This window comes from Ochotona princeps, chromosome 2 (assembly GCF_030435755.1).
Source record: "Ochotona princeps isolate mOchPri1 chromosome 2, mOchPri1.hap1, whole genome shotgun sequence".
In the NCBI taxonomy this organism is placed as follows: domain Eukaryota; kingdom Metazoa; phylum Chordata; class Mammalia; order Lagomorpha; family Ochotonidae; genus Ochotona; species Ochotona princeps.
In genome coordinates this window covers 40,690,460-40,708,963 of record NC_080833.1, presented here as the reverse complement: position 1 = coordinate 40,708,963, position 18,504 = coordinate 40,690,460, and the positions used below count along the sequence as shown (strand labels likewise).

Sequence of the window (18,504 nt, the reverse complement as noted above, 5' to 3'; positions counted from 1 at the left end):
TGTCGGAAAACTGTGTGGCAGGGGAAGGAGGATCTAGGTGTCAAGGGTAGATACACCAACTCCTACAGAGGCAATGCTAAAATACATCTACATCATACTGCAGTAAAATGATTGGTATTAAAGATTCAAAATTCATTTGAAAAGATTAGATATGGAATCCTCAATCACTTTGTGCAAAAAGAGCAATCACCAAAGACAGGAAAGCAGATACTGTGCACAGTTTGCTAACTTCAGAATTTTGCTGAGAGTAGGGCCATTTACATTCAAAACATGTCATGCATGAGTATCCGACCAGTGTAATCAGTGTAATAAAGCACTAGTGTGCCATATGAAACTCATTTTGTTCGATTTTTTTTTCAAGATGCACATTATTGTAAAGGAGTCTCATTACTTCAGGTATCACTACACAGACTTCATTCCAGCATTCTTCTTTTGAACTACTCTACAGTCAGCGGGCCCCAAGGACTACCTGTTACTGTCTTTGAGCTGGATCTGGTCTTCCATACCTATTATTATTACTATTATTGTTGTTATTATTTTACAATCCTACACCATGCTGTTATTCTACTGTTCACATTCAATTTCTCTAGCTGCCCTGCTTTACTGCTAAACCTGTTTCTTCATCTTCAGTAAGTGGAGTTATTCACTTCCATAGAATTATTATTAAAATAAAAACTTCTATGCTCCCAACAGGCATTAAAGAAATTTAGAACTATCCATTCTAACAAGTAAAAAAAGCTGAACAAACTAGTGTTAAAAAAAGTCAACTCTAATTAGAATAGCTAAAACAGAGACCCTGGTTAAAATGTTTAGGGGCCAGGCACTCAGTAAGCTGAACTTCCATCTACAGTGTCAGCACACCATATGGGTGGTACCTGTTCTAGTCCCAGGTGCCTCAGTTTCCAGTTCAGCCTCCTGCTTATGACCTGGGAAAGCAGTAAAAAATGGCTCAAGTCCGTTGGCCCCTGCACCCATGTGCGAGACCTGGAGAGAGCTCCAGGCTCTTGGTTTGATTTGGTTCAGCTTGAGGGCCATTGTGGCCATTTGGGGAGTGAGATCTTTCTCCTTGTAAACACACCTTCCAAATAAAAATAAAGCTTTTTTTTGTTTTTTTACTAAAAGAGCTTATGCATATAAAAAGATACTGTTTGAGACTCTTGTATTTCATATAAAGCGACTGATTGGAGTCTCAGCTGCTCTCCTTCCAAGCAAGCATCCTGCTAATGCCCCTGGGAGGCAGCACATGATAAACCAAGTACTTGGGTCCCTGCCATCCACATGGGACACTCTGGATGAGCTGTTTCTGGCTACTGGCTTTGCTTGGGCCCAGCCCTGGCAGTCATAGGCATTTGGAGAGTAAGCAGAGAAACTGAAGCTGGCTCTTTCTCTGCCAATCCTTTTTTCAAATAAATAAACACATCTTTATAGCTATTTACATAGACACAAATCAAATGATATACAGTGGTATAATTAAAATGGATAATTTCTGATACATGCTATAACATAGATAAATCTTGAAATCACACGAAGTAGAAGAGATGGGCTAGAGCCAAATTGTAGAATAGCATGTTAAACCTTTTCTTAAGATTCATTTTATGTTAATTGGAAAGGCACATTTACAGAGAGCAGATACACAGAGGAAGATTCTCTGTCTGTTGGTTCATTCCCAAAGTGGCTGCAATAACCAGAGCTAAGCTGATCCACAGCCAGGAACCAAGTTTCTTTCAGGTCTTCCCTGTAGATGCAGGGTCCATGCAGCCGTCCTTTCCCAAGCCACAGGCAGGGAGCTTGATGGGAAGTGGAGCAGCTGGGACATGAACTGGTGCCCATCTGGAATCCCTGACGCATGCAAGGTGAGGATTTAGCCACTGAGTTATCATGCCAGGCCCTTAAACTTCCTTTTGACAATGGCATTCCATAAGGGCACTGGTTCAAATCCTGGCTACTCCACTTCCAATCTAGCTCCTAACAATGTGCCTGCAAAAGCAGCACAGAATGGCTGAAGTGCTTGGACATCTGCACCATGCGAAAAAGAGAAGTTCCAGGCTCCTGACTTCAATGTGGCCCAGACACAGCTATTGTAGTCCTTTGGAGAATGAACCAGTGGTTGGAAAACTGTCTCTTCCTCTCTTTGTAACTTTCTGAACAACAACAACAACAAAAAGACATCAGCCACAGAAGGCCTGTATTACTATGAATCCACTTCTGTGAAATGTTCAGAATAGATAAACCAATAAAGACAGGAAATGAATTTATGCTTGTCAGGAATGTGAGTAAAATGGGGAGCGGTAATAGCTGTAGAATTTCTTGTGTTATAATGAAGATTCTAAAATTAGTTGGTAATAGTTGTATAGCTCCATGAAGATAATTAAGAAAACTACATATTATACTTTACTCAGGTGACCAAGAGCAGGTCTTCAGTCCAGTGGTGGAAGATCCATATCTCATACTGAGGTACTTGGACTCAGACCCAGCTCCTCTTCCAACCCCAACTTCCTGTTCATGTGTAACCTGGAAGCAGCAGGTGATGGCTCAAGGGCTTGGGCCATCCTGCATAGGAGACGCAGATAGCCAGTTGCTGCTGGCTTCCTGTTCCACCCAGGCCCAACCCTGCTATATTGGAGGAATGAACCAGGAGATACAAGGTCTCTGTCTCACTGCCTCCCAAGTTTTTCTTTTCTTTTTTTTTTCTTTTAATTGGACAAAAGACATCATAAAAGACGATATCTAAAAGGCTAACAAGCATACATAAGCATTCTCAGTCATGGCATTCACTGGAGAAATACAAATTAAAATCACTGTGTCAATCTGTATCCCAGAATCCCTTGTGGGGGCTGCTTCATTTCCTGACTACTCCACATTCCATCCAGCTTCTTGATAACATGCCTGGGAAAAGCAGTAGAAGATGGCTCAAGTGCCTGGGCTCCTGCCATCCAGGTAGTAAACCCAGATGAAGCTCCTGGCTGTTATAGCCATCTCAAGAGTGAAGCAGCAGACAGATGACCTCTGTCCTTCCTTCTCTCTATAACTCTAAATAATTTTTTGATATGAAAAACAAATACATAAACACTGAAATATAATATTCACATATCAGAATGCCAAAAGTAAAACAGATGTATGACTCTGGACATCTATTAACAATATGGGGACAGAGTTTAACAATATGTTCTATATATTTGAAAATTGCAAAATAGCTTTAAAAAAAATAAGACTTATTTCAAAGGTAGAAATATTGAGAAGGAAAAGAGAGATGTTCCATCCATTGGTTTACTCAACTGACAGCAACAGCCAGAGTTGGGCTAGACCAAAGTTTCATTCACTTTCATTCACTGTCTCCCATGTTGAGTGTAGTGACCCAAGTTCATAGGCCATTTTCTGCTGCTTTCCCAAGCACATCATCAGAGAACAAATGGGGAGTGGAACAGCACCTATTTGGGATGCTGGCAAAGGCAGGTAACAGGCAGCATCTTAACCTGCTATGTCACAATGACAGCAATGAAAGCAGAGTTTAAATGTTCTTACCACAAAACAAATGGTAAGTATGTGAAATGTAGGATTTGCTAAATGACTTGATTTTGGTAATTCAGTGTTTGTAATCCCAGCTGCTCCACTTCCCATCCAGCTCCCTGCTTGTGGCCTGGGAAAGCAGTCAAGTCAAAGCCTTGAAAGACCCAAAAAAGGATCCTGGCTCCTGGCTTTGGATCGGCTTATCTCCAGCTGTTGCGACCACTTGGGGAGTGAACCAGCAGACCGAAGCTCTTTCTCTCTGCATCTCCTCTCTGTATATCTGCTTTTCTAATAAATCCTTTATAAAAAATTCTTGAGTATAAGCTGTTTCATATACATTGTTTCATATACATGTACATATATTAATCTTGTCTACTTAACTGAAATGTCTGCTCCTTCAGAGAACTAGAACCCAGTTCTCCTTTCCCTTTGGTGTCTAACACACATACGCTGATACAGATGAAACTAGGAATCAAGCATCCGTTTATTATCCTTAAGGTCTTGGTATTTAGTTTATGGTAAACTGCTGTTTAAATTGTTTTACAAAATTACATGTAATTTTAACTGGTTCAGTCGGTTATAAAAGCCTCACATTTCTCAAAGTCATTCAACTTCGTTGAGTTTTCAGAAAATTTTAATAATTTTAGAAACATATTGGGAGGGTTGCTTTCTCCATTCCCACACTGTCACATCCCTTAGTTACCTTACTGGAGGCTCTCTAGATTAAGAAAATAATTACTCACCAGACCCCTGAGAGCATGCTCCAGGTTGACTATTTAATTAAAAGATAGGTATATGCATTCATATAATTTATCTTGAAGCATTCCTAGTCAAAATAAAAACTTGAGGATTAAAAACATACCATAAAGCCAAGCTGAATATAAAAATCAGTATGTCAAGTAAATTCCAAGAAGTGATTCATATTACTTTGTTTTGCTTCACTTTTCACTCTCAGCAATCTCTTCCTCAGATTCTTCACAATCACTCTGATGATTTGTATCACCACCTTACACTTTCATTTAGATCATTATTGCCACCTGAATAGTGACCCAGAATTACAGGTTACTGGTTAAGGACTCGGCTTCTTTTTAAAAGCGAACAATACCATTTTTATTTCCTATATTTTTGGGTGTGTGTGCATAGAAACTATGTTAGTGAAAAATTATTAGATTGCATAGGTGATTGAAATACAAAACAGGAAAAACAACTAGTATCCAAGTATTAGATTCTGCATAGACTTCCAGCTAAAGAGACTAAAAGATTCAATCTTTTGATTTTTAATTTTATTCACTTATTGAAAAGGCACATTCACAGAGAGGAGAAAAGATCTTCTATTTGGGCCCAGCACGGTAGCCTAGTGGGTCAAGTCCTCGCCTTATATGCTCTGAGATCCCACATGGGTGCCAGTTCATAATCTGGTTGCTCCTCTTCCCTTTCAGCTCAGCTCCAGCTGATGTGTACGCTTGGGGTGAGAACCAGCAGATGGAAGATGTTTTTCTGTCTCTCCTCTCTGTAAATCTGACTTTTCAATAAAAATAACCCCCAAAAATTAAAAAAAAAAAAAAATCTTTCATCCACTGGTTCACTTCCTAAATGGCTGCATCAGCTGATCCAAAGTCAGGAACCAGGAGCTTCTTCCAGGTCTGCCACAGAGGTGCAGGGTCCCAAGGCCTTGTGCCATCCTCTATTGCTTTCCTAGGCCATAAGCAGGCAGCTAGATGAAGTGGACAAAAGGGACATGAGCAGGTGCCCTATGCGGTTTGGCCACTTACACCTGGGGATTAGGCAATAAGCAATCACAATTTCTTTCAATTTTTAATGTTTTAAAATATACATAACAAATGCACAATCTTATCCATTTTTACATGTAGTGTAAAGTGGTATAAAACACATTCAAAGGCCAGCTTTGTAGTTCAGGGATTAAGCTACCAGCTGGTATCCCATTGGGACACAGGTTTACTACCATGCCCACAGATCCCTGCTAATGCCCCTGGAAAAGCAGAAGATGGCTCAAGAACTTGGGCACTAGCCACTCACAAGGGAGACCCAAACGAAGCTCCTGGCTTCACCCTGGCCCAGCTGTGGTCACTGTTGCTAAACAGGGAATAATCCAGTGGATGCTGTTCTTGCTCTGGTGTGTCCCTCTGTCACTCTGCCCTTTAAGCAAATAAACAATCTACAGAAAATATTTAAAGGTTGTCATTGTGGCAGGGCAGGTAAGGCTGTAGCTTGTGACACTCCCACCCTCCAGGGGTGCTACAGCACAGGGGGTTGTTAAGCTGCTGAGCTTCCAATCAAACTTCCTGATAAGCAGCAGCAGATAGTGGAAGTGCTTGGGCCCCTCCCACCCACTTGGGAGATGCAGGTAAAGCTCTAGATTCTTGGCTCAGCTCTGTTCATTACAACCATCTGGGAAATGGACCAGTAAATGGAAGATCTGTTTCTTCCTCTTTTCTCTCTGTAGCTCTGGCTTTCAAATAAATAAATATTTTTAAAAAGGTGTTTTGTTTATTTATTTGTTAAGAAAAAAAAACACAATGGGCCCAGTGAAATGACCAGTGGCAAAATCCTCGCCTTGCAAGCACCAGGATTCCATATGTGTGCTGGTTCGTGTCCCACCTGCTCCACTTCCTGTCTGGCTCCCTGCTTGTGGCCTGGAAAGGCAGTAGATGGCCCAAAGCCTTGGAACCCTGCACTTGTGTGGCAGACCTGGAAGAGGCTCCTGGCTTCAGATTGGCTCAACTCTGGCTGTTGTGGCCACTTGGGGAGTGAGCCAGCAGATGGAGGATCTTTGTCTCTGTCTCTCCTTCCCTCTGTAGATCTGACTTTCCAATAAAAATAAATAAGCTTTTAACAACCAAAAGCCACACTTACAACGCTGTATAACTATTACCACTACCCATCTCCAAGACCTTCATCCTGTGAAAACTTTATACCCACTAAACAATAATTATTTACAATCTATTGTAGTATTGAAGCATGATAAAAAAATACATTTCTAATTGATTGTAGCTGTAATTATCCTTGACATTCTGTTTGTTTTCAGAATTTATGTGAGGCAATAGTAAAGAAAGATGACTAAGTACATGCCACAAGCTAAAAGCCATGCATAGCGTACAGCAGCCATTCTGTAGTAATTTTCCTACTAATGAGAAATCAAACAAAACATATTAGGCATTGTCAAAAAATCCCACTCTACCACAATGAAACTGTTAAAGACTGAAATTCCACAACAGAAGTTTCTACTAAGTCTTACACTTTTAAAATATTTTAAGAAAATCAAGTTCTCAAATCATACGCACCAACTAACTCAGCCCATATCTTCTCACATTACCCTATAATTAGCTCTAGAACAAAACTGACACAGACTGTCCTACACTTAAAGGAGCACACAGCCTTAAATTCAGTGGATAACCTTAAAGGACATCCAGAACAGATTAGCACCGTGTAATTCTTACATATGTAGCAAATAATTGTTGTTTATTTATAAAAAGACAACTAAGCAATTAGACCTCCACAGAAAACAAAACTGAATCTAAACAAAAAAGAAGAGAAGAGATTAACTTTCCCAAAGCTCATTCATTTTATTAATTAAAAACAAGAAGCCAAGAGGGCCAGAATTGTAGAACAGTGGGTTAAGCCGCAACTTGACATTAGCATCTCATACAGGGATACAGGTTTGAGTCCTGGCTGCTCTGCTTCCAACCTACCTCACTGCTAATGGGCCTGAAAAGAAACTGGGACACCTGAATGAAGTTCAGAGTAGCTTTAGTCTGGCCCAGACTTGGCTACTGTGGCCTTTGCGGAGTGACCCAGCACTCCCTTCCTTTCTGTTGCTCTGCCTTTTAAACAAACTTAAATAATAGCCCAAATGCTAACACAAAGAATTCATGGAAACAACCGCAGAGAATCCAGCAGTCGAAGCTTCCTAGTTTTACAGCAAAATGTAATACCTGATTTTCACATTTACTCCAGAATTGTGCCAGCTATCATAGTCATAGGTGTTCAAAGATGAGTCAGACTTGGATCCTAGCTGAGGAAATGTGACACTGTCACAAATGATTACAACTGGAAGGTTAAAGTGTCCGAGGAAGGTAAACAAAGTGCTAGGTGAGTTCAGATTAAGAAAATTTACCTTGGGAAGATCAGAATTCTTCTATTCACAATTCATGAGAGTGATAATTAAAAGAGCATTCTGGGGGCCCGGCTGCGTGGTCTAGAGGCTAAAGTCCTCGCCTTGAATGTGCCAGGATCCCATATGGAGGCCGGTTCTAATCCCGGCAGCTCCACTTCCCATCCAGCTCCCTGCTTGTGGCCTGGGAAAGCAGTCAAGGATGGCCCAAAGCCTTGGGACCCTGCACCCGTGTGGGAGACCTAGAGGAGGTTCCTGGCTCCTGGTTTCGGATTGGCGCAGCACCGGCCGTTGCGGCTCACTTAGGGAGTGAATCGTCGGACGCAAGATCTTCCTCTCTGTCTCTCCTCCTCTGTGTATATCTAACTTTGCAGTAAAAATAAATAAATCTTAAAAAAAAAAGAACATTCTGGGCAAAGGGGATAAAATAAGCAAAGACAGAAAAAGGGAAATACATAAATTACACACACACGTATACACGGAATACAGAAACTTCAATCTGACTGGAGTAAGGGTTGTATAAAGGAAAATACAAGGCAACAGTTAGAAAAATAACAAGATCCAGATCATAATTTTGAATGCTGAGAGATCTACAGGGATTAGCCCTACAGGGTCATTAAGAAGCAAGGGATTTGGGGCCCGGCACTATAGCGTAGTGATTAAAGTCCTTGCCTTCAACACACCAGGATCCCATATAGATACCGGTTCTAATCCCCGCAGTCCCTCTTCCTATCCAGCTCCCTGCTTGTGGCCTGGGAAAGCAGTCGAGGATGGCCCAAAGCCTTGGGACCCTGCACCTGCGTGGGAGACCTGGAAGAGGCTCCTGGCTTTGGATTGGCTCAGTTCTGGCCGTTGTGGTCACTTGGGGAATGGAAGATGTTCCTCTCTGTCTCTCCTCCTCTCTGTATATCTGACTTTCCAATAAAAATAAATAAATCCTAAAAAAAAAAGGCAGCAAGGGATCTGATCTGGGACAGGATTCATCTAGCAGCAAGAGCGAACTGAATGGGACAGAGAAGACATCATTTTTTATTCTGAAAACTAATGAGGGCCTCAATTATGATGTTGAGAGAATAGGGGAAAGCACAATTCTAAGTCAATCAAACATTCATTGAGTATCTACAATTTATTAAGATGTCATACTACTGCAGTGAGGGTTTTTTTAAAAGTTGAATGTTTTGTTTTCATTGAGGAAATTATGATCTGGAAAAACAAATTAAGACTTTCTTAAATGATTTTTTTCTTTCAATTGGAAAATCAAATATAGAAGCCAGGAGCTAAGAGCCTCTTCCGGGTCTCCCACACAGGTGCAGGGTTCCAAGGCTCTGGACAGCCCTCTACTGCTTTCCCAGGCCACAAGCAGGGAGCAGGATGGGAAAGCAGGGCTGCCAGGATTAGAACCGGCGTCCATATGGAATCCTGGCACGTTCAAGGCGAGGACTTTAGCCACTAGACTACCACACCAGGACCATCACTAATTAATTAATATTAAAATCTTAATAGGTCCAGAACAACAGCTTAATTGCCTAATCTCCCTCCCCCCACAAGTGCCAGGATCCCATATGGGCATAGGTTCCTGTTCTGGGTACTCCACTTTCCTTCCAGCTCCCTGCTTGTGGCTGAGAAAGCAGTAGAGAATGACCCAAAGCCTTGGACCCTGTACCCATGTGGGAGGCCTGAAGGAGGCTCCTGGCTCCTGGCTGCGGAACAACTCAACTCCAGCCATTGTGGCCATCTGGGGAGCGAAAGAGTAAATTTAAGATCTTTCTGTCTCTGTTCTCTATAAATCTAATCTGCCTTCCCAATAAAAATAATCTTTAAAAAAAAACACCTTAAAATTTACTTAACAATTATTTCAAATTAAACATTAAAAAAAAAACCCTGGGCTCAGCAGCATGGCCTAGAGGCTAAAGTCCTTGCGGCTAAAGTCCTCGCCTTGAGCCGGGGCGCCAGTTCTAATCCCAGCAGGCCCACTTCCCATCTAGCTCCCTGCTCGTGGCCTGGGAAAGCAGTCAAGGATGGCCCAAAGCCTTGGAACCCTGCACCCGTGTGGGAGACCCAGAAGACGTTTCAGGCTCCCAGCTTCTGGATCGGCACAGCACCGGCTGTTGCGGTCACTTGGGGAGTGAATCAACAGACGGAAGATCTTCCTCTCTGTCTCTCCTCCTCTCTGTATATCTGACTTTCCAATAAAAATAAACAAACAAATAAAGAAAGAAAGATGACTTTATTAACAACTACAACAAAAACAAACCCTGACAAACCCAAAAAGGAAAAGTGATCAGAGAAGGCTTTATTATGATTTTTAAATAAACTATGTGAAATAATTTGAGTGATCTTGATGAAAAGCATAATTTTCATTTAAAAAAAACCTCTTCAATATATGAAAATAACTTCTTAAGATTTCAGGAGAAACATTAATATTTACAGCTCAGAGCACTTAAAAAGAATTTTTAATGGGCAGGTAACTTTTATTGTGCTCTTAGGCTAGAACAAGTCTTAAAAAGGACTTTGAAGAAACGTATCCAGTCATGGTGTGAAACATCAAAAACGTTTTATTTGTAAAGAAAGTTCCTCAAAGAACAATCTGATAAACTCTCCTTCTTTTTTCACATTTTACATCTAAATAGCATATCCACAGGTCCTTCTGACTCCAAAACCAGTACTATGTTATTTTCTTCTGATTTTAAAAGCTCTAAAGTATCAGTCAAATAATATTTAAGACAGGGGGAAGAATGGGAAATCTTCAATATACTATATAACTGCCACAAAACTGAGAAATCCCTATCTATGCCTAGTTATTTGTTGTTCAAGTCTATCAAGTTCCTTTAACAGAATGTTGCCCCAGAATTAGCATATCACAGGGTTCTGAAAGTGCTAATCACGATACCTGAAGCTGTTCATTCACATAAATCTCTGTGGCTGCCTACTGGGTCCTTTCCTCAGCCTTTCATGACTCTCCCTGCATTGCCAACAAGACAATCTTCCAATTTTTATGCATTCAGAAAGAAGTAGGTATACCTGGACCAGTACAGTTGGCGTGGTGGGTAAAGCCTGCCTATGACAACAGCTGTGCATATAGGCACAAGTTCAAGTCAGCTGCTCCACTTTAGATCCAGCTCCCTGCTTGTGACCTGGGAAGGCAGAGGAAGATGGCCCAAGTACATGAATCCCGGCCACTCACATGGGAGACTTGGAAGAAGTTCTTGGCCTCAGCCTGGTCCAGTTCTAGCCACTGAGGCCATCTGGGGAGTGAACCAATGGATTCATGATTCACTCTTTCCTCCACTCAAGCTCTAATTATTTTAAATGAATAAATCTTAACAAAAAAACTGGGCAATTGCACTAAACTCATTTCTACCCTGTACTTCAAGAAAAACACTGATCTTTTCATTGCCAATATTTTAAGAATAGGGATTAAGCACATTATCATAAAACAAATAACTTGAGGTGATAAAAACTAGGGTTAAAAAAAACCCACATAATTTTTAAAAACCCTAAATAAATAATTTCCACTTAATATTACAAGAATTTAATGTTTCAGGTTAGACTAGGAATATACACAGTTTTGGGGTATTTTTTGGGAAAAAATTGTTTAAGGATTTATTTATTTATTTTATTGGAAAGTCAGATGTACAGAGAGGAGGAAAGACACAGAGGAAGATCTTCAGTCTGATGATTTACTCCCCAAGTAACTGCATCGTCTGGTGCTGCGCTGATCTGAAGCCAGGAGCCTCTTCTGGGTCTCCCACGCAGGTGCAGGGTTCCAAGGCTTTGGGCCTTCCCCGACTGCCTTCCCAGGCCACAAGCAGGCAGCTGGATGGGAAGCGGGGCCACTGGGATTAGAACTGGCGCCCATATGGGATCTAGGCTATCGTGCAGGGTCCCCTACACATAATTCTAAGATGTTGAATTGCAATTGCCTCCAAATAGATATTGCACAGAACTAACTTTTAAGCAAATATAACACTAAATCTGTCAGATTCCAATAGGAAACAACTAGATCCTACTTTGCAGAGCTCCTGGCATGTGTACACTGTACAACTTAAACACAAAAAAGACCTCACATGCTTATTTGTGTAATCAGCCATTTCTTTTCAAATATCTCATTGTATTAGAACTAAAGCAATGAACCAATATTCCTATAGCCTTTATTTTAATCATATATGGTTCCTTGAAAAAAGTTACTTTGTCAACTGAAAATATTGTAAATCACTTACCTTCAATTAATGTTTGAGATCGCCTGAAATAACTGTTCTAAACTGTTCTTTAGGTGGGCAATTTTAAGTATTTTTGCTTCATCTTTCAAGTAATTATTTCTTCCAACTGATACTAAATTTTGTATCAGTATCTGGGTCATTTACTTCAGAAAAGGGCAACCACAAAAACAGCCACTGTCAAAAATACCACATTTCCAAAAGCCTGTACATGATACCAAAAAGTCCTCATTACCACCTTGCCTTCTGGAGAGGGCAAATACACTTCCCATAAATCCTAAACTTATCCTAAGATTAAACTATCTTTTAAAGACAGTAACAAGTCAAAGATAATTCAATTTGCTTAGGAAAGGATTAGGGACCACAGGGGACTATGAAATAAAAATCTTTATCTCTAAAAAAATGTTCATGAAACTAAAATAAGCACCTTCGTCATATAGTCTATAAGAGGTGGGGGAAATAAGAGCAGTTTACCGGCTTCAAAGATACTTGGACCAACATCTAACTTGATCCTTGGGACAACTAGGAGGAGCAGGTGTGTAAATGGAGATCACAGTAAGCTGGAAACGCAGTCCCTACTTTCATGCAACTTAGAGAGGCAGAGAGCCCCTCAGCATGCAACAGACATCCACCTGAGCAAAGATTTACCACTAAAGTGTCATGGGCCCTGATTTACAAAGTCCAGCAAGTTCAGTCCCTTGGATGTAGACAAGGGATTCAGGGGAAGAGAGAAGGAAGCCGCACAACTTCAGATCCCAAAGCTGAGTCCTTAAGGCGGATTAGGTGTCCACCTGGCCGGCCTGGGGTCGGGGGGAAGGGCTGCGAGCAGACTGCAACTGGAGCAAAGGCAGAGGTGAGAAGAGCCAACATTTGGTGGTCTGGAATACAGAATGCCAGAGATGTCATGAAGGTCTTGGGATGGCACAATGAAGACTGAACCCTGCAGGGCTTTAGTCAGAAAACCAGCATATACGTGATCAGGTTTCTCTGGTGTGATGAGAGACTCGCTGACACAGGTATGAGAAAGAAAACACTAGATAATGAGGTCACCACATGAAACAACAAAGGAATTTTTAGCTTTTAAAAAACTATCCCTTCGGGAAGAAAACACTGAGGACTATTACTCTGGGTGGGGGGAGGGAGGAGTAGTCAAAGAAGTTTTTACTTAGTATTTAAAACTGAAAAGCAGAGGAAAAGTTTCCCCAAGTATTATGGATTCTAACATCTGCCAAGTCACACTTCCTCACTAATCTTGAACACAACTGAGGCTGAGGGTGGTACCAAAAGCAAGGAAACCTATTTAAGAGAGTCTCGGATACACAAGGAACCAAAGTCAGATATAAGGTTTTCAAAGTTCAAGATAATCAACTTTTTATTAAGTCAGCACATTTAAAAGATATGTCATAGGGGTGGGGCAAAGGAGGAGGGAGTAAAACTACGTGTATAAACAAATGTATAATAGTCGCTGGGACTAAAATCACCACTTGGAGAAACGAACACCTACCAGATCCTATTAACAAAGATGGGGTGTGGGGGGGTGATCACATGAAAATATAAATGGGCTGGGTGGGGGCAGCCACTTCTCCCCAACCCATAATCCAGCTGGCAATGCGATAAGCAAATCATACGATGTAGACATAAAGACAGGAAAACAACTGTCACTCCCAAACTTCCACAAGTGAACCCCCCACTTCCAAGATGCTGGTTAAGGGAACAGGGTCACATATCCTAACCCCAGAACTCAAGGACAGGGAGGACCCGGCTCGGCGTACCCCAGCGGAGGTGAAGCAACATCTCTGTTCTCGAACGGGGAGCAGAAGCCCTCAGCCCCAGCCCTCAGCGGGTCACGCTCGCCCGGCAGGCCTCGCGAGGCCAGGGGCAGACACAGCCGCGAAGCCCCCCTCCATCTCGGCCAGAGTGCCCCTAGCAACTTGCGCCCCTCCTTCGCCAACACACACCCTCCCCTACCTGATATGGCGGCGGCGGCTCCTGATCCGGCTCCGTCCCCTCGCCGAAGCTGGCCCGGTCCGACTGAGACTCGTGAAGCAGAGAGATGTCATCCGAGGTGGGGGATTTGAGGCAGTTCCCCATCTTCCGGGGCGGTTGTGTGTGTGATCTTGGAGGGTTCGGGGGTGGGGGGGGAGAAGGAAAAGAGCAGTAAGTAGCGGGGGTCGTTCGCAAGCTCCGCGGGTCGAAGGCCAGGCCCGGAGCTCAGGCGGCGGCAGCTCCCCCGCCCCCCGGCGCCGCCGAGGGGCCGCTCATGCCAGCCCCCGGGGGTGGAGGCTCAGGGCTGGGCCGCGGGCTCGGCTGGGGTCGCGCCGGGGGCCTCCGACGAAGCCGCGCCGCCGGGGGGGCGGGGAGACGAGACACTTCCCCACCCCGCCCCCCCGCGGGGCGGCGGTGGCGGCGGCGGCGGCGGCCACGGGGCTGCCGAGCTTAATCTAGGTCAGGAGCGGGAGGCGCGGCCGTCGCGGCTGCCTCAGCTGCTGCCTCAGCTGCTGCTGCCCCCGCCGACAACCGCGCCGCGGACGCGGGCCTCATCCTACTCCGCCTCAGCGCGGCGGCGGCGGCGGTGTCTAGAAGGGCGGCGGAGAGCTGCGTCATCCCGCCGTGCGTGCCCTGGTCCCGCCCCCGGCGCCAGGAGGCGAGGGCGGCCCTAGCGACGCCGCTGGCCTCTCCTCCCCCTCGACTGGCAGCTGTTCCTGGGGCTGCGTCAGTTTCTGCTTCTGGAGCTGACAGCTTGGCTCCTCGCCCCGCGCGCGGAAACCCCTGATGTCCCGCGCGTCCCTGAGGACGCGGCTCCCGCCCCGCCGAGATCCCAGCTCTTACCTGTACACGCCTCTGACAGTCTTGTCACCACCTTCTGCAAAGCGGTCTGTTTATAAAACCCTATTGGAGTGGTTAAAATGTGAAATGGTCCCTCCCTTATCCCTTCAGAGTAAAGTGTCAAACAATTTGGAAGCCCAACAATTTTAAAATCAAAATTATGATCATTTAATTTTTTTTTTTTACAGCAAAAAGGTTATATGGAATTTGAAAGGAGTTAAACAGGATATTGATTCTGTAGAACAGAGACTCCAAAGTGAGATTGTTCCGGTCCATGGTGGCTTAACACTTCTGTTTCCAAGAATCGTTTCTGGTCCTCACCCAAACGAACCTGCTCTCTTCTGGGCCCTCCTAAAGCAGGAGAGGACAGAGGAGGCGCAGAAGGACTCCTGTTTCTGAAAGCGTCGGATTCACAATTTCTGAAGGAGCAGAGGATTCATGGAGGGGCCGTCAGACTTGAAGGCCACTCATTGAAAGGTTGTTTAGGAAACCTTTGGAGTCTTTAAACAGGAGCATCACTTGACTATATTTACATTTAATAAAGAGATAAGTTGGTCAACTGTGCAATTGCTGTATTGGACTGGGAGACCGGAGAGTCGATTGCAGGAGCCTGGGCAAGAGATGGTGGTGGCAGGGACCTTGGTGGTTGGGAATGTAAAGAGAAAGAGCTCCCTAGCTGTGGTATAGGAGGGCGGCGATTGTTGAGGTTGGGAGAAATCCTGGTCAGTGTAAAATCACTTAAAATTTGTTTATTGTACATCTGGCATTGTGGTGTAGCAGGTTTAAGCCATTACCTACAGTGCTGACATCCTATTTGAGTGCCAGTTTAAGTCCTGGCTTCTTTGTTTTTACTTTTTAAATTTTTGCTTTAATTTTTGAATTTATCATACAATTCTGTGTAGTCTAGAATTCCCCTCACCCCAATTCCTATCCCCCAACTAATTTTCCCCATATTGTCACAACAGTACATTTCTTCATCAGGAGTTACAATTCCATCAGCCTGCTATTTAAGTGTGCTCCGACATTGCTGGTACAGACAATGCCGGACAGTCCGTCATCCCATTGTCTGGATATGTCCTACAGTTTCATTGGGAGTTCATCTTTTGTTTAGAAGTAGCAATGCATGTGGCATTGTATCTTCACATCTGTATTATGGTAGTCTCCATTATTCCACCACTATACATTTTAATTTGCATGATGGTTTTCTTATATTAAAGAGAAGATATGGTATTTGTCCTTTGGAGATTGGCTTATTTCACTGAGCATAATGGTCTCTGAGATCATTTGGTCGCAAATTGTATAATTTCATTCTTTTTAATGGCTGAATAATATTCCATGGAGTAGACGTACCACAGTTTCTTTAACCACTCCTCTTTGGACGCACATCTGGATTGTGTCCATGTCTTTGCTATTGTAGATTGTGCTGCTGCAAATATAGGATTACAGATCCCCTTCTCATATGTAGTTTTAATTTCTTTTGGGTATATTTCTAGGAACAGGATAGCTGGGTCATATGGCAGGTTTGTTTGCAATTCTCTAAGCACTCTCCATGTTGCTTTCCATAGTGGTTGTACCAGCCTACACTCCCACCAGCAGCGAAGGAGAGTACCTATCTCCCGACATCCACGCCAGCAAGTGTTGTTAGTTGAGTTCTGCGTGTAGGCCAATCTGGCTGGAGTACCTAAATGTGGTTTTCATTTGTGTCTCTCTGATGGCTAGTGAGCCTGAACATCTTTTCCTATGTCTGTTAGCCATTTGAATCTGTTCTTTGAAAAATGTCTGTTCATTTCCTTTGCCCACCTTTTCACAGTTGTTTTTTTTTTTTTTTTTCTATCCCTGGGTTTCTGAAGCTCTTTGTAAATTCTGGGTATTAGTCCCCTATCATTTGTGTAGTGTGCAAAAAATTTCTCCCATTCTGTTGGTTGCTTCCTCACTTTGTTAATTGCTTTCTTTGCTGTGCAGAAGCTTTTTAGTTTGATGCAGTCTTGTTTGGCTTTGACTGCCTTTGCTTTTGGCGTCTTATCTAAGAAGTCTTTACCTGTTCCTATTTCTTGGAGAGTGCTTCCTATGTTTTCCTTTAATGGTTTGATGGTTTCTGGGTGTAGATTTAGGTCATTGATCCATTTAAAGCTGATTTTTGTATAATGTGACAGGTGTGGGTCTTGCTTCTTTATTCTGCAAGCTGCTATCCAGTTGTCCCAACAGCATTTGTTGAGGAGACCAGGCTTTTTGCCTGGATTGTTTTCAGTTTTCTTGTCAAAGATTAGTTGACTATACATGTGTGGGCTCTCTTATGGTGTTTCTATTCTGTTCCACTGATCTTCTCTGTTTATGTACCAGCATCAGACTATTTTGATGACCACTGCTCTGTAATATGTCTTGAGGTCTGGAATTATGATTCCTCCAGCTTGATCTTTATTTTTCAGGAGAGCTGTGGCTATTCGTGGTCTCCTGTGTTTCCAGATGAACTTTTGTATCATCTTTTCTATTTCTGAGAAGAATGTTGTTGGGATTTTGATTGGGATTGCGTTAAATCTGTATAATTTTTTTGTAATATGGACATTTTGATGGTGTTGATCCTGCCAATCCAGGAAAATGGTAAGTTTCTCCATTTTTCAAGATTTTCTATTTCCTTTTTTACCGTTTTATAGTTTTCATCATAGAGGTCTTCCACATATTTAGTTAGCTTAATTCCTAGGTATTTATGATTCCTCTCCTCTATTTTAAAGGGGACTGTACTTACAATTTCTTTCCCATTCATGGAATTATTTGTGTACAGTACTACCATGGATTTTTGTTCATTAATTTTGTACCCTGCTACACTGCCAAAGTCTCTTATGAGTTCCAGTAGTGTCTTGACTGAGTTTTTCAGTTCTCCTGTCTAGAAAATCATGTCATCTGCAAGTAGAGATAATTTCAGTTCCTTGTTTCCAATTTGGATTCCTTTAATTCCTTTTTCTTGCTTAAGAGTTCTGGCAAGGACTTCCAATGCTATATTGAAGAGTAGTGGTGACAGTGGACATCCTTGTCTAGTTCCAGATTTTAGTGGGCAGGCTTCCAATCTTTCACCATTTAGAATGATGCTGGCATTGGGTTTTTTGTAAATTGCTTTGATTGTGTTGTAGAATGTTCCTTCTGTGCCTATCTTGTTTAGGGTCTTTAACATGAAATGGTGTTGGATTTTGTCAAATGTCTTCTATTGAGAGGATCATATGGTTTTTACTTTTCATTTTATTGATGTGATGTATTACATTTATTGATTTGCATATGTTGAACCATTTCTGCATGCCTGGGATGAATCCCACCTGGTCTGGGTGAATGATCTGCCTTATGTACTGTTGGATCCTATTGGCTAGTATTTTGTTGAGGATCTTTGCATCTATGTTCATCAAGAGTATCAGTCTGTAGTTCTCTTTTTCTGTTGGTTCTCTCTCTGGCTTTGGTATTAAGGTGATATTTGCTTCATAGAAAGAGTTTGGAGGAATTGCCTCTCTTTCTATTGTTTGGAAAGCCTTGTGGAGTGTTGGGGTTAGTTCCTCTTGAAACTTTTGGTACAATTCAGCAGTGAAGCCATCTGGTCCAGGACTTTTCTTGGTTGGGAGGGCCTTAATTAATGATTCAATCTCTGTGCATGTTATTGGTCTATTTAGATTGTTCATTGCCTCTTGATTCAATTTTGATGGATTGTATGTGTCCAAAAATCTATCCATCTCTTCTAGGTCTTCTGATTTGTTCGCATATATTTGCTTGTAATAGTTCCTAATAATTCTCTTTATGTCTGAGGTAGCTCTTTGATTCATTGGTCTAATGTACAGTTTTCTT

General features: G+C 42.6%; 1 protein-coding gene across 1 annotated transcript in view; it reads right to left on the bottom strand.

The window, feature by feature from the left end:
* Positions 1-14,419, bottom strand: part of RNF11 (ring finger protein 11) — a 36,803-nt gene extending 22,384 nt beyond the window's left edge. Inside the window, exon 1 of the mRNA XM_004588664.3 lies at positions 13,825-14,419. Within this exon, the coding sequence (XP_004588721.1) occupies positions 13,825-13,947 (123 nt within the window). The 5' untranslated portion in view covers positions 13,948-14,419. The remainder of the gene's footprint in view (positions 1-13,824) is intronic.
* Positions 14,420-18,504: the final 4,085 nt, after the last annotated feature.